The sequence below is a fragment of the Rhipicephalus microplus genome, chromosome 8, assembly GCF_043290135.1.
Source record: "Rhipicephalus microplus isolate Deutch F79 chromosome 8, USDA_Rmic, whole genome shotgun sequence".
Classification (NCBI taxonomy): Eukaryota; Metazoa; Arthropoda; class Arachnida; order Ixodida; family Ixodidae; genus Rhipicephalus; species Rhipicephalus microplus.
Genome location: NC_134707.1, coordinates 51,511,404 through 51,538,124, shown reverse-complemented (window position 1 = coordinate 51,538,124; position 26,721 = coordinate 51,511,404). Strand labels below are relative to the sequence as shown.

General features: G+C 44.8%; 2 protein-coding genes across 2 annotated transcripts in view; one reads left to right on the top strand and one right to left on the bottom strand.

Annotated features, from left to right (window-relative positions):
* The window catches only part of LOC142769020 (uncharacterized), a 49,179-nt gene extending 35,251 nt beyond the window's left edge, over positions 1 to 13,928 (top strand). Inside the window, exon 3 of the mRNA XM_075871797.1 lies at positions 11,882 to 13,928. Within this exon, the coding sequence (XP_075727912.1) occupies positions 11,882 to 12,168 (287 nt within the window). The 3' untranslated portion in view covers positions 12,169 to 13,928. The remainder of the gene's footprint in view (positions 1 to 11,881) is intronic.
* Positions 1,601 to 26,155, bottom strand: LOC119164473 (bestrophin-4). The gene is made up of 10 exons (XM_037416668.2): positions 25,801 to 26,155; positions 18,869 to 19,478; positions 17,760 to 17,894; positions 16,538 to 16,704; positions 12,385 to 12,539; positions 11,139 to 11,360; positions 10,094 to 10,174; positions 8,892 to 9,043; positions 7,866 to 8,096; positions 1,601 to 6,984 (listed from the first exon to the last, which is right to left on the bottom strand). The coding sequence occupies exons 2-10, from the start codon at positions 19,045 to 19,047 to the stop codon at positions 6,495 to 6,497; spliced, it is 1,812 nt and encodes a 603-aa protein (XP_037272565.1). The 5' UTR covers positions 19,048 to 19,478; positions 25,801 to 26,155; the 3' UTR covers positions 1,601 to 6,494.
* Between the last annotated feature and the right edge of the window lie 566 nt (positions 26,156 to 26,721).

The following is a 26,721-nucleotide window of genomic DNA, read 5'->3' as shown; positions in this document are numbered from 1 at the left end:
AATTTATACGTTGTCTAATGTGGGAATGTATAATTAGTGTTGTTAATGTGTTCTATCCATTCATGACACGATGGATGGTGGAAAAATGACCGAATTGACACAAGGAACTTGTTTTATTACTAATTTAATGTAGCTACATTTAAAACAGGTTGTGAACTTGACATATACTTTCCTCTTGATCTCTGATTAACTTGTAAATAAGACAGCAAATTGGGAGCACTAAGGTTTGCCTGAGGCACTGAATAATTACATAGCTCTAGTAATTAAGCTTGTAGCCCCGGTCTCAATTCATTGCAAAGTTATTAATGAATTTGAAATACCAAATTTTATGGCACAGATTACTGGGGCACTTGTGAGGTAAGGTACAGCTGCTTGGTTTAAGCTAGGCCTACATCGTTCCCTAAGCATATATCTAACAAACTCTGACCTAAATTTTATGCTGTCAATACATGTGCATGTTTCCAAATATTTGGTAATACGAAGCAGGGATAGGCAAAGATACTTCGAAATTACGATACAACATACCACAACACGTACTGATTGTACCCAATACGATGCATTCAAGTAGCATTTAAGATACTTCAATACATTTGCAAATTTGTTCTTATACATGTATGCAGTACTAAAATTTCTTAACTGTGAACTTTGAATGAAATTTCTGTGTGTATTGCAAAAGTTTTTTTGTTGTTGTTTAGCTACGGTCGCTCTAGCTGCATTACATGACAGCTCTTCTTACACTTTTCTGGTAGTGGTTTTTACTTGTTGCTATTATAATTGGTGGGAGTCACCGCTCTGCTTGCTGACCAGCTAATGCGTTGCCACCTAATCACGAGAACTTCTATGAGAAGCCCCCCACACAGTGGTGCAAATGTCACTGTGTAGTTCTATCTTAGCCACTACATATTACCCTATCACCGGACAGGTGCACATCAGCAAGAACGCTGGTAATCGTAGGGACATAGATTGCGGCGCATCGTGCTTACGGAGAGGACGTAAAGCTGCAATGACTTTTCGTGGTCTAAATATTTGCTAGCGTAAGGCATTCTTTAGAGAAGTACTAGTATGCAACCTTCTAACTATTTTCCTCCGACGAGAGAATATGTGCCGTTGAAGACATCTTACACATGTCGTATGGTTGCACAAAGTGCCGCAGGACATCACTGCTATTGATACAATATTGCCACTTCTTGCCAGAGTATGTTGTATTGTATCGTGATACAATATCAAAGTATCTTTGCTACTCTGAATAGATGGTGATTAGTAGCAAGCATTTAGGGAAGCCTATAAATGGAAACCGAGCATATCTAAGCAAAGAAATGCACCAGGTAGTATCACGCATAACTGGTGCAAAACTTTATTACCAAATGAACCACACTCTTTCACTCATGTTCACGCAATTTATAATGTTCAGCCATTGTATGATATTTTTGGATGCTAAAATGCTCACATGACACTAATAGCTTTCATGCTCACTGTAGTTTGGCAGCTTGCTACCAGCTGTGACTGCTGGCGTCGCACCTGCGTCTGTCTGTAGTAAGTAAGCTTTGAAAATGTTTATGAATGAGCTCAAACTTTAATACATTCACAACAGCCACATACAAAGAGTGCATTCAAGCAGTTTTATTTCAGCAATACAGTAGTTTCTTTAATGCAGGCATTGCACAACAAAGAGAGTCTTCAGCTTGTATCCTTTTTCGCAAGCAGTATAAGGGCTAAAGTTCCTAAATGCAAAGCAACGAAAGAAAGAACTCCATATGTTGTTCAGTGAAACCACAACTTTCCAACACTTCATGTAAAGATTCAAAGTAGTGCTGGCATGATGTGTTCATTAGAATCCACAATAAGCTGTAATAAATGCAGTTGCACATAAAAAAAACATAAAAGCCAACAGGTGAAACTGAGAACTGCTCAAGTGTCTATATTTTACATAAGCTTTCACAGAAAGCTCCAAGTCTTCCTTTTAGCCATTCCACTAGTCTGCGAGTCGGATGTAAAAGATCCGTAGCGAACAGTGAAACGATCACATTTAAACAGGAACTCAAAAAGAAGAAGGAAATGTTGAGAAAGTGATAAACGATGTGACGATACAATGTCTAGTAACGCAGCTTCGTTGGGTGAAAAGTCTATCCTCCCCAATGCTAAGCAACTTGTCAAACACACAAGGAACATAGTTGATCTATGACGGATGTCTAACAGAGCACACTTAAGAGACTTTCTTGGAAGTAAAGCATATAACTCTGTTGGGGAGGCTGTCCGTTATCATCCTATAAAGCTGGATCGGATTGCTGGGAGCATGTTGTCCTTTTAGCATGAGGTGGCTCAAAGAGCAGCCTTTCTTTTTGCATGGTCAACACAGAGAAATGATCTGAGCATTAATATATTTGTCTCGCAAGGTCTTTCCCGAGTACAGTTTCATGGCATCATTCTGAGGTTCTTCTATGGCCATTTTCCTGTACAGTTCAGTTACATGTCCTTTCAGAAAATTAGGACTGACAAGTCCATTGCAAGGTGTGTCTAATGTCTGTGTCGTGAACGCTGCAGCTGATTTATAGCATTATCGTACACCGCTACATTTTCCTTGCATCATTCATAAGCTTTCTACGTTTGCTGAGGCCTCTGTGACGCTTCAGGATAAAAGGACTTGGCCATTCCTCAGTACATGCCTTCTTGATATTGTTCTAAACATAGTGGATTAAACAGGGGACAGTGTTGTTGTGACATCCTTCAACTGTGAGGGAACGAAGTCTGTTTTCATGCTAACGATGTTCTGGCCAGTGATTGACATATCACGACAGTTTGTTCAAAACAAATGCTGCTGGAAATCGCTAATTTTGAATCGTGAAGCCGTTAATACTGGTAGCTGTCGTTCCAACGCAAACAAAATTTCACCAGTTGGACGACATTGACCCGCTCGATCAACTACAGCCACATTTACAGCTCCTGGAAGCCAATACGGTAGCAGTCCATATCATCAATGAACGGCTGTGTCATTCATGCACAATCTGGGGCATGTCGCCAGAAACGGGTAACACTGAAAAACGAGCAGTCTCATACACTTTAAACACGCCACAACAGTAAACATTCAAACAACGACAGTGCCGAGAGAGTGACATATAACAGGTAAATAAATAAGAAGCTCAGCCCGTGTGGTGTGTGCATGTTCACCCAAAAAGTGCATATGGTCATTGGTCAAAGAACAAATGAGACTCCTTTCCCCTTCACAGAGCTCGTAGAGAACAGAGCTGTGCTCACTAGACGTTCACACCTGTCACTTGTTCATGTCGTACGAACAGCTGTACGCATAGAGACGTGTACCGTCACAGGCATCGTCTATACTTTCTGCTGCAAAACTTCCACAAAGAAGTTCAGCACGCTCAGAAGCCTTGTCCAATTTGCTAAACGTACACTGCTACTTGACCTTTCTGCCAAATCGTACACTGTGCTTTGGCAGCTGCTTGGGATATGTCGAGTTACACTGACAAATAGTGCAACGTTATGTCTCAGAAGAACTGCATCAGTCTATTGCCCTGCACATGTGAGGCATTGCGACATTGGACATACTCTGCAGTACCGAAGCTGCCGACCTAGTCGGTCTTACTTCTTGGCCAAGTGCCAAGGCGACGTGGAAAATAAATCGAGCTGGAAAACGACACTCGAGACCCTGTAAATGGGGGAAAGAGTACCGAGGCTCCTTTCAAAATAAATTGACATGCTTTGGCGTCGCCACCGCCAAGTGCGAATTGCTGCAAGAGCCCAACAACGAGAAGATTTCAGTGTCTTGACACTAGCAAGTTAGAAGTGGTTCAAACACTGCAGCAGTACATTGCTGTATGCCTGCAGAAATGTTCGATGACACGCACTGTGGCTGTCCCACTAGCACAGACAGCTTCACCGCTCTTGACAGTGGGAGCATCACTGTCCTGTATACTATGTGATGACCGCCTTGTTGCACTGGTTCCTCAGTCTACCCCTTTGTCTTGAAGGACCAGTAAACAACCTTGCACTCCAAACTTCCTGATGGAGAAATAACTGTGCACTTGTACGGTGTGAACATGCTTCCACTAAAAGTTTGCGAATAAGTGCTGTAATAAGGAAGCTACAGGGTATAGAACAACCCACTTTGGCTGGTTTCGGTTTCTCGCATGGCCTTCCCATCCTTCTCAGCAGCAAGTAGTGGTAGGCGCAACTTTTAGTCGCGACCTTGCCCACTTTGGCGACGTAACACGACAATGATTATGTCATCGGCACACAGCCAACAATGGAGCAAGGCTTCTCCCGTGTCGTGAGGTAGCGGGATCGGGAGAAAGCACAATGTGAGGGGTACAAGGCACCGGGGAAATATGCACCCTTCCCTAAGTGTAAAAGTCCCGAGACACATTTTCGTCTCGGAAGCTTTCATTCTGGCCATACCGCTTGTCTTGGTAGTCCCGGGGCTGTAGCTAAATGGCAGAGGGCAGCACAGGAAAATGAAAGCGTGGACTGCCAAGTCAAAGTGGTCAAATCTGCATCACTGTAGGGCCAAGGCCTAGTTTTGTACTGAAAAGGACCAATCGACAGCAAGGTTATGTCACTTCGTGTCTAAGTAGTATTGATTAGACACGCGTGGGAGATGGGCATGGGAATTATTCTTTTTTTTAATGGAGCGGCTGCATGACATGCAGTGCTATGATATTCACAAAATTTGACTGCCATGGCCTTCTGTAAGAATTGGCGAGATTGTTTGGAAAATTAAAAAAAAAAGTTGGAGCTTGTTTACTGGCCCTTTAGGGAGACCAAAGATGGCACAAAGAAGTGCTACTGACCGGCAAAGGCTTTGATTACTGGATGACTAAAATCAATGCAGATGTTTTTGACTCAAACGGTTACTCACAAGATGTTCACAAGGATCACCATCACACCTGCATGCAAAAAAACAGTCTCATGGAACTTGCAATTTCTCGGGTCAACACTATATCCCACATCTTTCGAGAGTATCTTGATGGCAAAGGTAATGTAAATGGTCACTTGTTTCTTCGTGTTACTATATCAGATCAATATCACTGGTCATTTCACCGGTTACAGTAGGGGCACAGGGGTTGAATCATAGTGCATCTTTGTTTCAAAAAATAGTGTGAGAAAATGTTTGTGTTGCTTGTCACGGTTCACAGTCGGTTTGTGAAACTGAGTCGCAGTTCACCGTAACCCATCTGTAAGCATGGATGAGGTGCACACAAAATCAGTTCATCACGAGATGCGTGCCAAGAAGTTTCACAACAGCTAAGGTGTCTCTCAGCTCTTCCGGTGCAAATAAAATGGGCCGCTAAGTGAGAACGATAGAAAAAGAAAAGAGCGTTGCTGTTTGTGGGCACTAAGTCACGAGTGCACATCACAACTTGTGCACTATAGTCAGCACGCAGTTCAAATAATCACAAACGGCTGCACAGACACTGTCATGAAGCACAAAAATATCACCGGTGAACCTCACGCGTCAGAGATCCGTTCCTCAATGTTGACAAGTGATTAACACACTGTCTACATAAACTGATCAGGTTTGCCCATGACAACATGCCCAAGGCAACATGCCCAAGGCTGATTGCCGTTTTGGTGGGACGAGTGTTTAAGTGCGGCCCCGAAATGGACCGTTTGTGAAGGATCAGCGTTGCGGTTTTCGTACACATCGTTTCTATTTTTGCCACCTGCCGAAAACCTTGTGTAGGAGACTTCACGAAAGCATGCAGATTAGGGCATAGAATACCTTAAGATGAGTTGTCTTGAATCATAGGACACCCACTGTGCTTGTCCATTTTCACACTTGCAGGTGCACAATAACATCATGTCTGCTTTCATTCCAAGCGATTCAGACTTTCTCAGCAGGTTTCGCTCAACCTGCCATGCTGATATTCTTTGCCATGCTGTCAGCGTGAAAGCTGCATGCAGTTTAATGTTACTTGTCACCCTTGCTTTGTTCAGTACCTTTGCAATGGGCTACACGCATGAATAGATCAGCATTTGCCTTTATGCTTTCTCTGTTCTCAATAGTTCGGTTGCACGTAAATGCATGAGAGAACACATGGCTGAGATTGCTATTCTCTTCCTGCACTCAGCCTGGACTCTTCTGAGAGTGGACTGCATGAATTTTTTTTTCAAGTCACAATGGCTTCAGGGCCTGGTTTTGAAAATCACCAATATAGCCACACTTCCAGCCAGAGTCGAAATCAAAATGCTACAGTAGGTTGTGCCGGTGTCTCAAAATCTTCTCCTTGCTCTTAAGTGTCTGGCCAGTGCGAAAATCATTTGAATTAGCAGGCCGTGCAGGCTTGTGTCATAATGGTGCAGTGGCCCCGAGTCACAGCTTTGGAAAGCAGTGACTCGGGGCCACTGCACCAGAAAGAATTTCCAGCACCCGATTCGTTCGGGTGCTTCCCATCTGGCACCTGAGTTGTGCTTTCCTCAAAGTTGACCACCGGTCTATAGAGCTGCGGCCAGATGTGCCGACTAACGTCACTGCCACTGCTTTACGGTGGCAGCAACTGAGTGTAGCTGTCGGTGCTGCACTGACTGTTCTCGACCAGGCTCTCAGTCGAACTGTTTGGTTCGTACGGCGATGGCTCCGGCTGTTCTTCCGTTCTTTTGTCGTGCTGCGATTCATCGGTCTGCTTGGCCTCCTCGATGGTCGTGGGAGGTGCAGTCAAGTCAACGATGACTGACGTTGGCACCGACTCCTTCGTGGCCAGCCGGTCATCTCCACGCAGTAGCGATCGGCGCTCCTCGACCGCGAATTCGTGGCTGCGGTGGTCGAGGCCCTCGCAGAGTGACACGGTCCGTGCGCTGCGTCGGCTGCCTTGTGGCCGTGACACAAAGTGCGGCGCGAGTGGGTGCTCCTTGACCTTGGGTGACGGTGGCAAGTTTTCGTTGCTGCTGCCAATGATGAGGTTGAGAAGGCGACTGCCGGTACTCAAGATCCGAAACCCGGTCTGGGTGGTGTTGTCAGAGGTGTTCCGAGTCCTGCAAGCCACCAAGGTAGAATAGATCAAAATACAAAACAAAAGGTGCACCATGAATCAATATAGAACACTATAAATGGGCCTAATAAGTTTCATAAGGGAAAGGTGTATGCATTATTACACGGCCCGGCCATAGCACTATGAGCTAGCCTAATAAGCTTGCATGCACCATTAGAAAGCACGACCATTTCAAAAAGCACGGCAATCACTCTTATTATAGATATTCTAAAATAGATGGAAATTTTACTATGAACCACAAACTCTTGTAGATTATAAAATATCCAAAAAAGGAGTGGTTGTTCTAGTGTACAGATTAGACGTTGCTCAAAAATTTGTCGTACAGATTGGATTTTTCCCCATTGTGCATTAGACTGAAGACTTTGGAGTGCCATGTTTGTTCATTGTGATCAAATTTAGTGATTACCTAAAGTCTTTGCTGCAGCAATGAAACGTTGGCACATTATTGATTGTAACCATCTTCCGCAGCTGGGAATCCTTATGACTTAAGCTCTCGATACCTATGGCTTCCCATTAGTGCACAGGGTAATCTAATGATAAAATGCTTTCAAGGTGCCAACACGGCTTGCACATTCTCATGGTGACGGAGATAAGCTGCGTAGCTGCTGTGCAGAAGCACTTGTCGGCGATTGGTTAGCTGAGCAGACAGTGTACAGCAGTGCACTGGGTGGCAAGAAAATGGCGACACATTGCTGTGTGTGAACCAACGTCTTCTCAATGGTGTCTGCTGAATACTGCTGGCAGCTTCTTTTCTCTTTTTGTCACACACTTTACGAAGCTCGTCAGCGGCACCGGGAAGAGTGGTACGATTCTCCTATTAAATATGCATACTGCCAAGGTCTGTGAAGAGAGGACACTACTCACGAGATGAGTGGGCTGTCTAGGAGGTGATTCGAGATGGTGGACGGCGGTGCGCACTCCGATGGCTGAAGGTGCAGCGGCATGTGGTAGAAATGGGAACCAAGTGGCCCAGGCACCTGTGGCACATCAGCTGCGTTTGGTGGCGACGTCGGGGGGCTTGAGTACTTGTGCTCGTCGTGGTCCTCCTCCAGGATGGTCTCCATGGGAACAAACTCCGACTCCTCGGGGTCCACACTGTGGCGTGGAAAAAGGAATTCGAAATGCTTCGTCGCCTCCTTACTTTTTACGTATAAGTGCTGATACATTTATTGTAGCAAGATTGATGTCATCGAATCACTCTAGTATCTAGCTTTCTGGAATGATCGTATGCTTATAGTGAGTGTATTGGATATAAGTAACATATTTTTGTGTGTCAGGCATAATTTCATCGGGCACACAAAGGCTACATGCATGTTGTTGAGTGCGTTACATGAGACAATTGTCTTTGCGAGAAGTGTGGATGACATTACGCTGAAAAACACTCAAACTAAAAACCGCATACCAATTCAGCAATTCGCTTAGTGTAAGGGATGTGATCGAAGCACCTTGCATGAAGTGATGGCATTAACATGGTCGTGTATGAGTAGCATAGAACAGGAAATGTTGCATGATGTGCCGTGAGCACGTTTTTTTTTTTTTTTTTATGTTTTCTTATTCGTGTACCTCAGTTGAAGCACCAGTATAGTTTACCGTTCTTGATATCTCTAATACCAGTCAAGTCCTAGAAACTGTATGGATATCTACTGCCATGTGTAAAGTAAAATTCAGTGTACAGACACTGGAGCAGCCCAGTTCATTCTGTGTGGCAGTGAAGTGGCCTTCATCGAAGTCCTAAACTGCGCGTTTCGTAACATAAGAGAGCAGCGAAGCTGTTCCCGGAGTGAGCTATGGTGTTGGGGGAGTCGTGTGAATGTAACTTAAAACGCTACCAAAGCTGTAAAGCTTTGGTTGAGAACCATGCAAACCTCTACTAAGGACGTAGCAACTCACTCGAGAGTCATTGCGGAACCCAGGTGTGGCTGAGTGCGGAGGTTCACCGACGACTTGGTGTAAGGAAGCTGTGGCTCTGCCTCATCCCAGTAGATGTCGCGCACCAAACGCGGATGCCGCTGGTGCATGTCGTCGACGATTTGGAATGACACCTGCCCGCATCCAAAGGAAACGGTAGCACATAAGATTAGAAGGGGCAAACAGTATTGAGGCTCACATGGCATACGCAACTAGTCTTTGTCTAGCTGCATACGCAGTACTATTTTTCAAGGAAGTGAGCTGCGTTATATAATAGGTAGCACTGCTCACTTGCTTCCGTGATGTTTAAGCGTGGCATAACTTGTCACTGAGGTCATGCTATTCACCTTGACGAGGAATTCTTTATAACGCTCCATGTTTTAGAGCACTTTTGGAATGAAAGCCGGTAGAATAATCATTCCTTGACTTAAACTAGCTCCTTCTTAGTTGATGAATATCCATATGAGGAATTACATTTGTTGCACTTTCTGATGATTGGTGGGGTTTAACGTCCCAAAATCACCATATGATTATGAGAGACGCCGTAGTGGAGGGCTCCGGAAATTTCGACCACCCGTGGTTCTTTAACGTGCACCCAAATCTGAGCACACGGGCCTACAACGTATCCGCCTCCATCGGAAATGCAGCAGCCACAGCCGGGATTCGATCCCACGACCTGCGGGTCAGCAGCCGAGTACCTTAGCCACTAGACCACCGTGGCGGGGCTTGTTGCACTTTCTTCACAAAGCAGAAGAAAATTTCACTTACGCCTTACGCTTCAAGTCGGAATAGGCAAAATTTTTGTTGGCAATGCATCACAGATGCTAACAAGTGCTTTTTGGAAATTTGTTACCGCTGACAGTGGATGTCAGTAAGCGTTCGATAATCACTGATTAGTACTACAAGTTGCTCATCACCTTTTCAAATAATGTAACTCTAGGGCACATTTTGAAGTTGCAGAGTTGGAACCTGGTCAGCATTTAATCATGTCCAATCAGTAAGGATCCTGATGTTAATTTTCGAAATTGCAAAGGTATTATTGGTGTCCGAGTCAACATTTCCAACTGTAGCCTTCCTCACACTGTACAAGACAAGCTCATGTGGAGTGCCAATATATATTGTCATAAAATGACAGATAAGTCTCGCTAATTGGATGTGGCACGAAGGAGAAAAGGCCACCACACCTGCAGGTTTCTGTCAAGGCACCAGTTCAGTTCAAAATCATCGTCGTCTTCACCAAAGGGGTTTATAAGTTGTTCAGCCACCTGCAATACATTAAGGGTTGTGTCATGAATGGGCAATAGCATTGATAAAACACTCATATGAGGCATACAGCAGAAATACACAAAGGTCTGGTTGTAGGATTTTGTTGTGGTTGTGTACTAAGACAATATTGTTATATTTAGTATGTTTTATTCATTATATTTTACTTTTTATTAAGGCTTTACATGGCCTATAAGTAATTACAGTATGATTTTTAGTCGTCCTAGAGCTAGTTAGCTAGTTCGCACAACGAAAAGCTGTTCATACATATTATAGGCATACCTACATACAAATGGATCCAAGGCCATTTTATGCGCTTGTGTGGACAGGTAGGACCACACAGCGCATGTCCCCCTTGTTTCAGGAAAGTAAATCAGTGGTAATATAGAAAATTGGGCTACTGGGCACATACTCATGATGGTCCATCAGTGGTATCATCACCTACTGGTATAGGTTCAAGTGATCTTATAGTTGACTAGTCTATTTAAACATAAAGGTTCAGCTTCTTAGAATAATTATACGAGCAAAAGAATAACGATACAATAAAAATGCTTAGAAGTTTTGACGCTCCTGCATCGGATGAAACAAGCAAGTATGAGCATTAATACAAACAAAAGCACATTGCACGATACATTGTCTGAACAATTTTTGCTCTTTACCGAAACATGCTGGCCCTAGTAACAGCTTTGTGAACCGATCAAGCATGAAATAGAAGACGAGTAAAGTGCGGCTGCTAGTCAAACATTCTTTCAAGGTGCGAAGAGATAAGGCTGAGTCTTATTGGTTGCACATAAATGCTGACTGAAACACAATTCTGAGCTGCAAGAATAGAATGAAACTATAAAGACAATGTGCCAAGACAAGAACTAATCGACAAGATTGTTTTTGGTTCCTCCTTCTATTAGTTCTGCCCAGTAGTGCATTGTCATTGACAAATCGTAAGGTGTGACGTGCTAACACACTTACTTTTAACCATCCCATGTAGAAAAAAAACTGCAGGATGGTGAAGATGGGGATGTACAGGTCGATCTCAGCACCAGAGGACGAACTGAGGTACTGCCGGCCCATGACTGTGGCCAGGAAATAGGTGTAGATGGCCAGCGTCACCACTTGCGTGTAAACCAGGGGGATGCTGATCCAATCGTAGCTGTACAGCATGCCGCAGCAGCCACGAAACTCGTGCATCTCCTATGGGGGCGGGAGAGAGAAGAGGAAAATAGCGGTCAGCGACTGGCACGCCACTGGGAAGGTGGACGGTCACTTCGGAGGGCAAAGAGACCGCCCGCCACCAAGAGCGGCATGGCCGTGACAGTGCAGTCTGGGCAGCTGCAGGAACTTCACAAGAAAGAACACTGCTGGTTATTTTGTTCATTGATTGATGGGTGCTAGTGACGGTGTTGTGGATCAGTGTTAGTTTATGCCTTATAATGCGGAAGGCTTGTCCCCATTCTAAATGCAAGAAGTGAGCTTTCGGGTAGTAGTTATGTTTGCAGATCATATTTTCAGTAAGGGTATGACGATTATATCACAAATGTACTTTTTACTCGTCCACGTGTTGGTTCACGTGTCCTTCCTCCACTTTGTTCTCCAACCCCTTTGGCTTTTTTTTCCTTTGTCTTTCAGAGTATGCGGCCAGAGAAGCTTTACTTTAGTCAAATATTTCCCATAAATAAATTTTCTTTCTATAACTCTGTCATACCGTCTCGCAGCTTCCACATCAGCGATAACAACAGCCAGCAGAGTTCCTGCAAGGAAGCCCAGCAGTGCCGCCGACCAATCACCAGCCACTTTCTTCCCGTCGGCATGGTGCCCTGTCGGGAAGAAGCCGGCCCAGAACCACAGAGTTCCATTTACCAGGGACTTCACCGCTCAAGAGATCCCTGGTAACCGGCTGAGCAGTTGTTGCTTACACCTTTCTCTCTCTCTCGCCCTCTCGCTTTCACAGCCTCTGCAGAGCAACATCTTCAGTCAGATGATCATCGGGATGGCAAGCTGAGGTGGACAAAGAGGCAGGTAGGACACGTGAAACCAACGCTGGCCCTGGGTTGGGGGAAGAGGATGAGGGGTGCCCCCTGCCATGGGGAAAGTGGCGTTCAGGGGGAGCTGAGCGGCCTCCCCAAGAAGGCAGCGTTAGGGGTTTCACACAGCAAAGAGTTTCGCTCCATCATTCACAGCCAGTCTCTCGTTTATCTTTCTTAAGTCATTGTCACACCTGGAGCAGATGCTTGAGCAGGATGTCGTCCTTGATGCGTCCTTCTTTGCGGGCGCGAACGGCCAGCGCGACGAACCACTGCGCCGGCACCCACCACTTGCCGTGGGACACCGGGATCGAGTCGTACACACGCCGCTCCTCCTTCGTCATGAGGCCTGCCAGGAAGCAGAATTTAGCCATTGTGAGTCATCTGTAGCATGAATTGTTAAGGAGAATGTGTAACCTTAACCCACCAACATGCTCGTGCCTTTACAAACGAAAGGCATGTTTTTGAAACATATGTCTGTTATTTCTTTACATCAGCAGTGTTTGTATATTACTTCCTGATACTATTGCAAACAAGTGCAATCAACATTTGTGCATTGTGTGCAAGCACATTCAATCACTCGCCTGTTCATAGAGAAAATTGAGCACTGGGTTTGCAACAGCCACGACATCAGTAAGCTTAAAGCCCGACTGTGGGTATTGAGCAGACAAAGTTTAGATGCGAAGCAGCTCTTTGACTAGTCTATACGACGTTGTCCTTCCGTCCGCACCATGCTCCCCTGGCCGCAGGTGTTGGGGCGGTGCCAAGTAGGTCATGTTTTCCCTCGCAGTGCATGCAAATTTACGTCACTCTCACCCTAACCTCTTGCCGCTCGCTGTGTGTGACACCCGCAAAACTGTCTTTCCCCCCTCTCTCACCTCGCAAAGTCGTCTGCTAATAAAAAACCGACTGCTCTCTCTGCACAACCGTTCACTGGTCACCCCGTATATGTAGGCACGGGATAGCGCTTTTGGAATTCAGTCAAGGGCATCTTAGCTTTTGCTTGATGAGCACCAGCGCTAACGTCGCCGACAGTGTAAGCGTTAGCGCCCGCTGCTTTGCATCTACACATAGTTCCCTTCAGCGGCAGATGGTCCAATTTATTTTCCTGTTGTAATCAACTAGAACCTCTCCACACCCTCTTGTAATTATTGAAAGAAGGCAAATTTGGTGCAAAAGTTGCACAGGCTTTGTTGCACTCACTTTGATCACTCGTGGAAGGCACTCAGCACATGCACTGTATGCACACGCATCATGTACATGTTTCAGAAAAAATATCTCGAGCCACCTTTGTTGCGTAAAAGTGGTCGTCATCAGAGCTCACCACGACTATACATGTGTACGTGATCCACTACCTTTCATGGGATGCTAGAAGTTCTTATTTCTTTTGTAATCATAGTGAACGAAGGCCAGGTGTACATATGTGGTTCACAGAGCAGTCGAGTTGCAATCACACATATCTGTGATGCCTCGATGTAATAATTTTGTAAGTAAAGTTATTGATTGAGTTATATTGATTGACGGAAATATATAACATTGCAGCTGAAATGCATTTGCTACATCTCATTGGTGAGTGAAGCGTTATTCTAAATATATATTTGCAAACGTTTAATTATAGTGTGTCTTTTTCGAATTGTTATAACTGTCAAGTTTTGAAGTTTCCTTTCATAGAAGTGCAATATCTGTCTGCATTGCAGTGAGATAAGTATAATAAACTTTATGCTTCAGTCTCCTTTAACGATTTCATAGCCTCATCTTTTTATGTGAAGTATTTAGATGCTATAACTCCGTATAAATCGACATGCTTCCTGAAATACCAGCTTGAGTTAAACTCTGTGACTTGATAATAGTTCTGCATTTCTTCTCTTGATGGGCAGTTTGGTAGGAGAGTTAAATGTGCACACACAGCTCTACAGAGCGTCCTGTTAATGATTTTGATGCCAAAATAATCACTCATCATTAGTCTATGTAAAAAATCTACATGCACGTCATTGTGCATTTAAATGTTTAGATAAACCATGTGTAAATCCCTACTTCTGGTGCTGATAACAGGTGCAAGATAGCATACAGCAGAGGATCGAGCTACTGTATTAGTGCATATCTTATCTGTATTAAAGACGATAGTCCTTCTTGGGGTACTTCGACGCAAAAATTTTGGTCTGTCTATCTGTACATTTGTCGGTTTGTCCGCCATAACAATACCCCTAACGGCACCGGATGATACCTTAAACGACCGACCCCATCCGCAGCACCCACCAATATTGCTCAACTTAATGTGAGGCACCATAACAACATGTCAATATTTTGTATGTGTGCCTTTGTACTAGAGAAGACATACATAAGTAATTCCAAGGACTGTAGCGTTTATCACACTGCGCTGACAATGAAATACGATGCTCAAAAAGGCAAGGGCTTCCAATGCTTTGCCAAGACAACACGGTGGTGGCACCTGCCCATCGCTTTGGGTTCTACACCTTATCGCCTTCAAGATGGGCTGCGTGCCGGTCTTCCTTTGTTTTTGAAGATAACTGCCAGATAGCACTCGTGTCTAACGTGCCTCGATGCACTCGTTCGCCTTCGCTGCATGGATCAAGGCTCTCTAATGTAGCGCGTCCAGAATACAATTGACCAATTTTATCGCGCAGAACATAAAATAAACGTTTTGTTCACTTTCTCCAAACGCAAAACTATCGTCTTTCGAAGACATTTGTTGTGAAACATGTAGATACAGGGCCAATTTTTTTACTTAAGAATACTCATGTTCTGCCCGCATAGATTTTCACAACCAGGAATTCTCCAGTGCTCTTGCTAATGCCACCACCTGAAACCTGCACGACTAAACAGGCTTGCCTACTTGCCAGTTGTAAATACAAGTGCTGGCTGACTCACGTGCGCAAACAAGCCTTATTCTCTTGACAGCTGTGCTATTTTTAAAGTGATACGATGTATTTTCTGGTTGGATGGCTTCATAAGGCAACATTTCCCATAAATTTCATGCATCGAATGGCATGTCACGAGGCAGGGCAAGAGCATTCATGTGTCACATCCCAAACACAAGCTCATTAGTTAATGCAAACATTTAGCGATTGTAAACTAATAAAGAAAATTGTAGTGTGTCAACTGTCACGAAGGACATTAACTGTTTTTGTGATTTCTTCGACTCCCTGGCATCTCGAAGCAGCTAGGTGCTGAAGTAAAACAGCATTCCATGTCTTGATACTGCATAGAGCACCGAGTGCATATTACACCAGTCCAATTAGGGCATGCTAGAGGTTTCATTAATTTGTCAGCATGACTTGTGCCTTGGGTTTGTTTTCTTAGTGCACATTCAAGCAAAAGGAGCATCCATCTGGATTATTTCTGTGCATTTCTATACATAATAGACCAAAGGTGTTCAAGTGTGTTCAAGGTGTTGAAAATAAAACAAAATTGTGGCAAATTATCCGGACTGTTGTAGCATGGACAGCAGTCAATGATATAAGGAAGACACTTGTTAGTACAAATTTTAATTTATTGCGTTTTCATAAGAACACATAATGAGCATTATTCAGATGCTGATATTATCTGAATGAATACATGAGGTGTCATCACACCACTTGTACATGTTTTTCAATATTAGTTAACATTCTAATGTATAATTTATTATTGTGAAAGGTTTGTGTAATACAGTTATTACACTTATATCCTACATTACATAACTCTCTTTTACTACTCTAGCTTGTAAATGTTGATACTGACATTAATGCTGATTAAGAAACTTGATTAGAAGATTGGGCAAGTTCATTGATATTGACCATTTTGAAACATTAGCCTTTTGAATCATTTATTGTGATGGACTGTCTGTAAGTGCAGGAAATTTACATAATTTTTGTGCCACGGTTCTGAAGACAGAGCTTAAACCGAGTGGAAGTTTAAATAATTGTGATCACAGTGTAAATGATGACCTGATTTCTGCACAGTCAGTCATGCTATTATTTCGTCATAAACCAAATCCTATGTCCGAGTCAAACTACATGCGATAGTTAACAACTTGCAGCGGGCATTCCTAAAGAGGTGAAAAAAGAAACTCTTTTAGATTCCCGTCAAAATGTCCCTCGCCCACCGTCTCGTTGAAACACCGTACTGCGTTCGTCAAAGAGATTGTGTGTTGAAAAATATGAAGGAACTCAAGGCATCAAAATTGCTTAATTTACTATTAGCTGAGTGTTTGCGGTCTCTTCTTTTGCCAATAGCGCACATCAACAACAAAAGCAAGTCGCAAGTTTAAAAATAAGGGTGCTGTGTTGCAAAGGCTGTGAGCAAGAAAGATAGATGTATGTTGTACAAGAAAAGACCAGGAGTTCTCACCAGCTTCCTCCATGTGGTCGAGTGTTGGGAAGCGTTTCTTGACCGCTGTGCTGATGGCTTGGAAAGTGAGCGCCGACAGGAGAGACAGATAGCGGGCCATCGTGCGCCGAATCACGCGGCCACGCTCGTCAGTGCCGTTCACGTATGCTGCTATGGCCATCACCGCCCTGTGACACAAAGGGATTAACATTTTGTGTGCACACTAGTACGTATATCATGACGCCATCTCAGTAAAGACAGAGCAAAAAGGTTTAACGTACAGCTAGCGCGCCTTTTTCACGTAGCTGAGGTCCTCTTCAGTTAGACCCGTGCTAGGGGACATCCCTCTGAATAAGTTTTGCATGCTTGTATGCAGTTGTTGTCAAGTGAACAAAGATTGATTGACTGACTTCAAAATTTATGTTGCGGCTGTCCTGGCAGTGAAAGCGCAAAGATAATGGTGCACTTACAAGTTCAAGTAACTTGCAAAAGTTGCAGGAATGTGTTGTAGTGTAGATGCATCGAGTAGTGCGATGCATCGAGCTGTAGTGTAGATGCATAGCGCCGCTAACTGAAATGTCTTTGTCAGAGCTTGTTCTTTTTGTACATTTTGTGACGTTATCTGGACGCTTGCGGACGTTCCTTCTAACGGGAGTTTCATTTCCTAAATATTTCTTCCTCTGTTGATTGAGGTAACACTTGACATACATGCACTGTCCTGTTTTCATGCGACAGCAGAATTAAACGAAGACTAAAGTAACTGAGAAAGCACGTTCTGTAGCATGCGTGCCATCAGTTCCATTTAACAGGAGGTTTATTTAGTGAGAGATCAACAGTGGTGCGTAATTCATGTGTGAAACCGATCATGATGGAGGCACTCTCGTTTAAGCAGCAACTCCACTTTAAAAAATTTCCTTTTACTGAGAGTTTGCCGCATCGGCTTTGTTATGTATTCACACTCAGACCTCAGTATAAAAAACCGGAGTATAACACGATATTGGTTACAATGAAGTAAATGAGAAATAGCTTTGTATTAAGTATAGTGTTAGAAACAAACCTTTATAACGAGTTTTTGAGTATATCGAACTTATTTTCGTGTAACATGCAACTTTGTTATAAAAAGGCTTGAGTGTAGTATCAGACTGACAAACCACTATATTTAAGAGCACAAATGTGGGAAACTGTGGCTAAATGTACACTTGACAATTTTTAGTTAGCCTGCCATTGCAAGTGTGACACTCACTTGTCGGGCCAGGGCACGTTCATGTACTGCTGCCACCAGCGGCCAACGACGATGGACACATAGAAGCCGAGCACAAATGACAGCGGGATCAGGTCCGTGAACTTCTCACAGTACTTGGCCAGGCTTTCGAAGATACTATTCAATAAAAAAAAAATGAACAAGCCATATTTTGTAGAATGTGGCAACCGTCAATATATTCAGAGCTGTAGACATGTCTGTGTTTGCGTCAGTGCTTATCCAAAGGCATTTGACCACTGACTGTAAAAATAGCGAGTGCGTTATATTGCGCATATTTGTGCCATTTAGGGTGGCATAATGTACCAGCAGTTGACATTCGCTCTGAAATCAGCAAGAAAAGTGACAAGAAGTCTACTATAAACTTCCTAAAAAAAGGATTGTCTACATTTTGATAAAAAGAATGAAAACGAGTGAAATTTCAGCCATTTCTTACTAATAAGCATGGGTTTTACATTGTGGCCTTGTGCCACTGTCAGGCAGCCTGCAAACACAATTGGATCGGTTTGTGCTAATTATTGCCTTTAATGATTACATAGTTAAAGCAGTTAGTGGACCTCACGCAGAAGCATTGTTGCAGTAAGGGACAGATCCAACCACTCACATCAGGGGAGGGTGGTCGTCTCTTAAAGTAAAACTGGAGAGCGGAGGTCCTTTTTTTTTTTGTTTTCAGTAGCTACTATAATCACTAAAACCACATCACCGCATAAATGCTGTTGATTTGTGCCTACAGTGGTCTCACTCATTTGTCTTAATTGGTGATCAGTGTACGAGAACGGGGAGGGGCAGACAGAGGCAATCACTCTTACTGCTGCCCCTCTGGATTCGCCAGTGCTTGCAGTGCAATAAATCTTCAATGACACTAATAAAGCAAGTCTGCATGTAGATGTGCTGTAATTGAACATTTGATTGAATGTTATGAAAAGCAAAAGAAAATGCACTTATATTTGAAACAAAAGTGAATGTATTTACATATCCAAGATTTCCGATTGTCATACCCCTTCATAACATTCAATGAATGTTCAGAGAGTTCAACTGTAAGAGCTACAGTTACGAAAACCCCATGCCTCTGTAAGATCACTAAGAACACTCACGCTTTTTGGTTATCGTTGAGTATGTGCCGGTAGAGGGCGCTCAGGCCAAAGTACAGGGCACAGAAGATGATCATCTCCCGGTAGAGGAGCTTGTAGATGCTGCCACGCCATCGCAGAAGCAGCTTGGCAAAGCCGCACAGCCGGGCCTCCGAGACGTTCAGTGAGTACGTGATCGTCATGTTGGAGGGCTAGAGCTCACAACACTCTTGAAGGAGTCTTCCAAGAGTTCTACAACGACACAGCACTGTGTCAGTGTGAGCTTGGGAAGTGAGGGTGGTGTCTTCTGTGGCACAACACGTATTTGAGGGAGGCGAGTGCCTCAGAATCACCTCCTCGAAATAGTTTCTGTGGGGTCTTCTGTGTGTTCCTGACCAAAGAGGAGGAGCCGAGAATCCCCAACAGGAGGGCAGCACTGGTTGCCGACGGCTCTGGCACGGAGCCGGCCGGCACTCGCTGCAGCACAAACAGGAGTCGGGCAACCTTGGTAATGTCGCACAGAAGCTGTGGGTCTGCCGCTTCTGTTTGTGAAGACTGGATGTGGAGGCGAAGCGTCGCCTCTAAATGGCCTAGCTGCTCTTATCAACTAGGTGCCGCACGGCCCTAGCTCACCCTGCACCAAGAATTTAAAACATGATGGCAACAGTTAAGTGCGAGCACATGGCAGCTGAGGATGGCAACATTGTAGCTTTGGTACAGCATAGCTATCTAAGCTCGTAGATTGATGGCTAGAGAAATACTCATGAACACTACAATGCGATAATGTATTGTTCATCAGCCACATGTGCAGAGTGCATCTTTTTTATTTCTGCAACTATGTCACATAGTTGGCTCTGGGGTAACGCAGCAAGGCATTGAATGTGGGAGGGAGAGCATAGTATAAGTGAAAGTTGCATCTCAATCCTTCAATTTTTCACGAGCTCTCTTGAAGGGCAGCCCGGTGCTTCTGAATAAAGAAACTGCAGATAGATGTTTATTGTTATCGAATGTTGAACTAGAAAATAAATGACCTTGCGATGTCATTCCATTGTCTGTATGATGGAGTGCAAATAGGTGTAGCTTCACTTGATGTCATATGACACTGTAACCCAAGTAGTCTCTTCATGTATGTGCAAGAATTTTAGAGAGTAGGAAAGAAAACAGATTAAGATAGCTACACAGAGTACACAAGTACTCGTACTGTATGTTACTCTCTTTATCTCTCGGTCTACTGACAAAATATCCTATGCCAACTGGCACATGTACACAGCCATCATATTATGATGCAGTTATTAATAGCTGCTGTCAGCTTTTCTTTGATACATTCATCTCATGACACTGTAGTGCTAAAGTGCCTGTAGGAGGCACTCTTTTCCGAAACAAACCCAAATTGTATACCTTGTTGACTATAGGTTATTGTTATGGGCAGACATGGTTGCACGGTCATTCTAAAAAAAAAAAATGAAAGCTCTGCTGTTCACTCCAGCCCTAACTACTACTTCCCAAGAGACTGCAGAGAGATGCTCGTTGTTAATGAATGTTGAACAAGGAAATAAATGACCCCGCGATGTCATTCTATTGTCTGCGGGGTGGAGTGCAAATAGACACAGCTGCACTTGAAGTCATATTACATTATAACCCAACTAATCCGTAGTGATCATTCAATATCTCGAGTAGTGAAAATACATTTCAATGATTTCTAGTGCATGCATTCACTAAAATAATGTTTGCACTGAATGCATGTTTCCTCTTATCACCATGGCTCATCACAGTCTGTTGAAAAATGTTGTTCCTGCATTATGATTAGTGAATAATCACTCTTGGCTGTTCCTGAAAAAATGAAGTGATGTCCTACTTGGAAATGACAGTTAAAAAGTTTTTAATCATGCCTATTAGTGCCCGTAGTCAGTAGTAGCTATTTTAGTCATACCAAACAGCTGGCAGTTAGCCGGTGACCAAAATTATGAAATATATAGTACATACATATATACATGCCACATAAGGCAAAGAGCTGAACATATTATAATAATCAGGTGTTTTCTTTGAATTTCTTCAAGCAATCACATTGGGTAGTTAGACGCACAATAAAAATCGTGTGATTATCGCAAAGAAAGTAATGGTTGATGGCCGCATTGATGACCATAGCAGCTGTGGCATGGTGCTACCGGGCACAAAAGCTTGTTTCATTTTTGTCCACGGAGCTTGTGTTTCGATGTAGATTAATGCAAAGATACCTGTGTACATTGCTTTTGGGGTATGTTTAGGAAACCCAAGTGCTCAGAACTGAGCACAAGTTCTGCGGAATTTATCCACAGTCTAACACCGCTGTGCACTTATACTCTGGCTTTTTCATTACAAACTGCAGAATTAATTTCAATTCATACTTAAGCTTTCATTGAATCCTTGCTTTTATATATTCGGACACATAGCAATGTATAAAAAAAGTGACATTTAGTTTTTTTGTTTGCTTTCTTTGAGACGGGACCATGGAATAAAACAAAAAAACACAAGTTCATTTTTTTGCGTGGTACATATGTACATTCTCTTCCCTCTGCCCTTTTTTGCTGACTCGATAGGTTTATGATAACTGAAGGGGGCACGAAGGTTTCAGTATCCCCATACTGAATTCCTTCCTTTTGAGCATGTAGTATACAGCTGGAGTGCACCTTGCACAAATAAATTTCTAACTTTGGGCACAACGATTAATGTTGTGCATGTTACTTACTATTTCAGCTGCATGCCCCCATTTTCAGGAGTGTAGGCAGGAATTTTGGGTGGGAGGAGCACCACCTTAATTTTGGGGGCAGGGGCGAGGAGCACGAACCCTTTGTGCCACGCCCTGGCTATGCCACTGGCCTTCCCCCCCCCCCCCCCCCTGGCGTCTGTGTAGCCCTCTTCCGCCATTTGTGTTTCTGCCTCTTTTTTCCATCCGCATTTCAAACTGCGCTTCTGCGCACGTGTGATATCTGTTGACGTGATGCAGGACGCAAGCCTATTTCTTCTGGGTGGAGGAGACTCAGCATGGCGTCTAGAACGCTGCCGCCCGAACGTCGCCACGCATTGCGGAGCGTCATCGACGGTGTGCAACCACAATCGGGTCGACGGAAAACAGCCGTATTGTGATCTGACATGTAGCTTGACGTTTAATTATGTGCTATTGTGAATAGGGCGCACACGCAGCAGCTCAACAAAAACAGTGGTGTAACTGCAGCGTATGTACAGCGTCACGACCCTACGTGCAGCGGAAAGCTACACGCAGCCCTCGCTTCGATTTCAAGTTGGTGGTGCGGTAACGTCTCTATTTGGACTCTAAAACACCGCCCTCAATCTGTGCGTGCGATAGCGCCGATGGCGGCAACGAAGGCATGAGCACAGCAGCAACGTCCATTAAATACCATAGACATTAGACACTGAAATAGCGTTTTGTTAAATATACGATACGTTTTTTCCGTAACTGAATGTAAGTACCCTGAGGATAGCGTATAACCTGTGCGCACTGGGGGCCAGCGCAAACGCAAAGCTTTGCGCACCTTATCATCGAAACTGCCTGTTGTGACTGCTTGTACAGTTCCGCAGCCTTTTTCAAGGACACTCGCATGGCTGCGGGTTTCCCGCATCTTCCCGTGTCGATTACAGGCAAGTGTAATGGCCGTAACGATCAGATGTAGATGGCAATCGATGAAACGCTTCGTGTAAATGATAATTTATGTGCCCTCATATCTCTCTGCTAGACCGTGCCCGGCACTTGTAGTGGACAATGTTTATTGCTTGTGTAACAACAAGGCAACCGTCTATTGCTTCGCGGAAAATGTTGCAATCGTATTCACGTCTAATTGTCGACTCATCAGGCTTGCAAGGAATCTGAAGTATACCATTTTATCTATTCCTTTAAAAATTTGCAGTTATTGTATAGTACATACGTGCACACCGGCACCGATTAATACAGTGAAAACATTTTAATGTAGTGGAACACGAGCGCCTTTAAAAAATGTGCAGAAGGAGAAGGTAAAAATAAATCAGAAGCTAGCTGTTGAGAAATTTATGACTTGGTACTACAAAAGCGACTTCCGGCTTTCGTAAAGCTGTATCTGCAGCATCTAAAGCCAATGAAACAGGTTCATACATACGAGGAATTTTTCCAGAAGACATAAATTAGCTTCTTGAACCAACTAGCTTTGTAGACTCAAGCTAAAGTTATTTTAGAATTTTGTTCGTTCTATTTTAGAGCATCAATATTGCATTAGCGATGATGTAGACCATACAAGAGTGATAGCTGTCGCCTGTACTGCAAAGGTATAAAGAGTTGTGAACTTGGTTCTTTGAAAATTCGACATTTTCATAAGTTTTATTGACAATTGATAGTGTTAAATAATACCGTATTAGTTCCTCGACAATCAAATTTTTGCGTTTAGACGCAGTGATCCAAGTCCTTGATGTGGTGGTTGCTGAGAAAACCGACTTTTCTGTGCCGATTTGATTTCCAATTTGTCAAAGCTCAGGGTCATTTGCCGAAGCTCAGCACAGAACTGGCCCGGAACAAAAGTCTTATAGAGTAGCGTGCTCATTATCAACACTTTCCTTCATGGGTATGGCCAAATATATCAAATAAGTTTTCTTATAAGCTGCACACAACATTGTAAGATTTCATCCCTAACAATAGGAGCCTCACTTTTACATGAAAGCAGAAAAAGTCCTTCCTGACTCTAGCAAACCTTAAAAAGGAAGCCTTCTGCTTCGTTGTTAAGAGATTGAGAATTGAAGTGACTGGTAGTTTCTTGAGGAGCAAAACGCGCTGCTGCTGTCGCAATGTTGAAAGCGACCGAAATAGCGAGAAAGATTCCCCCACCTCCTCGAATAGAATCCTGAGAAAATGCGAATGCTTTCTTGAGCCGAGAGAGGGTACCGTTGTGGTCAGACATTCGCTTTCACCGACTTGTGCCATCGCCTTGGGAGGCGCCCAGCCAGCGAACGGTCGAGAGTGAGGAGCGAGGGGACTGGAGAGTGGGGCGGCGGCATTCTCGGTTCGGCGTTGGCGTTTCACAGTGGCATCTCGAGCACATTTCCGGATGTTCCTAGGAGGCGCCCAGCCAGCGAATGGTCGAGGGTGAGGCGCGAGCGGGTGGGTGAGTGGGGCGCAGGGAGGAGTGAGACTGAACGGCGAGAGAAAGAGCGGTGAAGCACTACACCTACCCTCTCATACGCTCTCGCACCACATGTTCCGGTTGCTAGGGGCGAGCGTAAGCGCGCGCGCGCCCGCAGCTGTTGCTATGGGAGAGGGAGTGAGAGCGGAGAGATGACACCTGTCGGCGCGCGGACAACGCCATATGCCTGACAGCCCGATCTAAAAAATGCATTCGCATTTTAAAAAAAGTGTCGGCTTCACTGCTGCGCTTTTAGATGCAAGGAGAAGCGCTGCTCTCAGGTATGCATCGAGGGCCGCCAGGTGATATTTTGCCACGGCGCTCTTGCTCTAACGAATGAACGGCTAATTAAAAGAAGAAAAAAAACTAATGAAGCAATGCATAGCGATCTGGTTTTCAAACCACAGGTAACAGACACGCGAAGTGTAAAGCACGACGTGGCGCCATGGGCGTCATGCTTCCGCCCCGTCAACTCACACCACGCCCGACATTTTTCCTCTTCGCTCGCAGCAGTACGTCGGCTGCGCGAAAACGAAACTGTCACTGCGAACCTCGCGCACACCTACTACTGCGGCGCCGTCGGAAACTGGTTCCGACCGGATTGGAGCGACTGCGAGAGTTGATGGGGGTCGAATAAAAAGAAAGACGGAGAGGGCGAAATATGACGATCCCGTTTTGCCTCCCTGGCTTTGTACGGCCGCCGTATACAACTGCATTGCCAGGAGGAGCCGGCTTAGGCCTACAACTGGGTTACCGCAGTGTTTGACGCAGTGGCAACACCCCCAACTGAGAGGTAGCCATGGCGGAAAACAATCCGTCTTCGTTGTAACGCTTCCGCGTACAGCGTCATTTAAGCCGCGGTTTTACGGCGTCACATTAAGAGCGCGTCGACACCTGGCTAAATGTCAAGCGTGGCAGAGGAGTCGAGGGCGTTATAAAATATCGATTTGGGAGAGAGGCCGTAGCTGATGTCACCGCGAGATCGACGTATCACAACGCGGCGTTCGGATACTACGTCAGTGCCTCCGGAGCATTTGTATGTGTGTACATTGTAAGCAAGAAAAGCGCACGCTGAAAAAAAAAAAAATTGAAATGCGTGGTGGTCGGTTCGACGGCGATGTCGCAGTGCATCTCCGCTCATGTTAAAAAAAAAAAAAACCGACGTATGATGCGAGACAGTGCGCTGCAGTGTATCGCGGTACACTGCAGCGCACTGCCTGCATGGCGGTATGGATGGGATGCTGCTGATGAGCTGCCATTACGGCGCTACTGAATCACTCAGATCTGCAGTACATTTGACGATTATGGTGGTTAACATTAAGAAAGTCTACATAGAAGCCACTGTTCTTTCTGACATCTGAGCCTTTTTTTTTTTTGTTTACCTCCCACTGAACAATTTCCGGCCGCGAGTGGCCCGCGTAGCAGGTTGATTTCCGTTTCAAATCGGATGCGGCGCCTCTCTTATGCAAGGTTGTGAAGGCACGTAAGATGTAAGAGAAGATAACGCGATGGTTCGGCTTCGTACATCTCGCGCCGTCAGTTCCAACGAGGATCTGAGGTATAGCGCATCGAGGACGGGAGACAGAGAAGAAGACACAAAACACATACACAGTGGATAACCAACAAGCCCGCCGTGCAACCTTAGTTCAACGAGGAACTCTCTTTCCAGAGCGTTATCACAATGATACATCTCTCTACAGCTTAAGAAGAAGAAGAAAAGATAAGAGACTGTAGCCATCCCGGTCGATCGTCACGGAGTCGCTCATGAATGAAACAAGAAATCGTGAAGGAGATTACAATACGAGATCGACTCACCGGGCAAAGTTGTTCCAGCGTTGAAGGCAGCTCGTCGGTGTCGAGGGCACCATTTGCCCTGATGAGGTGCGGTTTTTTCCGATTCGAAAATCGGAAAATACCGAACCTACGGCGGCGCGGCGGGTTGCGCCAAGTTTCTCGGCAAAGCTGCGCCCTGTCGATTGACCCTGGGTCTTAGTTTTTATTGCCTGCTTTGTAAGTCTAAAGAACTAGTCTTCGGGCTACGCGTTTCGTTAAAGAAACTCAGTGCAGCGTGTTAAAGATAGGCCAGCGGCGTTAACGGGCTTGCGACTTTCGACGCTCAGCGAAGGAGAACTCCCGGAGCCCTTCCGTCGGCTTTGAACGCGGGAGGCGCGATTGCGAGCCAGCTGCCGCGCCGGCGAGGTTTTTATGCGGGCCTGTTGCCAAGTCTACCGCTTGGGTTCGTTGGTAGAGGAGATCGCGACAGATGGCGCCACGCGTCTTTCAAGGACGCCGCTCACCGGCCAACGGTCGCCAGCGCGTGAGCACGTGGCTAAAGCTCCGAGAGAGGAGGGAATAGGAGAGGAAGACAGGGTTGAGGTCAGCGTTAATCGCGATTGATCCGGCCAACGTGTCGCACGTACTGCACGCTTCACGAAATGCCCGCGCACTGCGAATAGAAATAAAAAAAAGGGGGGGTGTTCAGACATTGGCACGCGCACTTCCCTTTGTGTCACGTATGCGAGAGTAATCGCGTCTTTCGCCTTGTGGAAATTCGCGAACAGAATTTCTGTAAGTTCATACAGGAACTCATTTACACATTGTTGTGCTCTGCAGCCTTTATTATTTTGCTAGCAGCACGCTAAAGCTTATTATTTTTCAATCAGTAAAAATGACGAATAGCGCCGAATTTCGTGGTTGCCCCCCCAGTAAAAACATCGTGGCGTCGCCCCTGCTTCT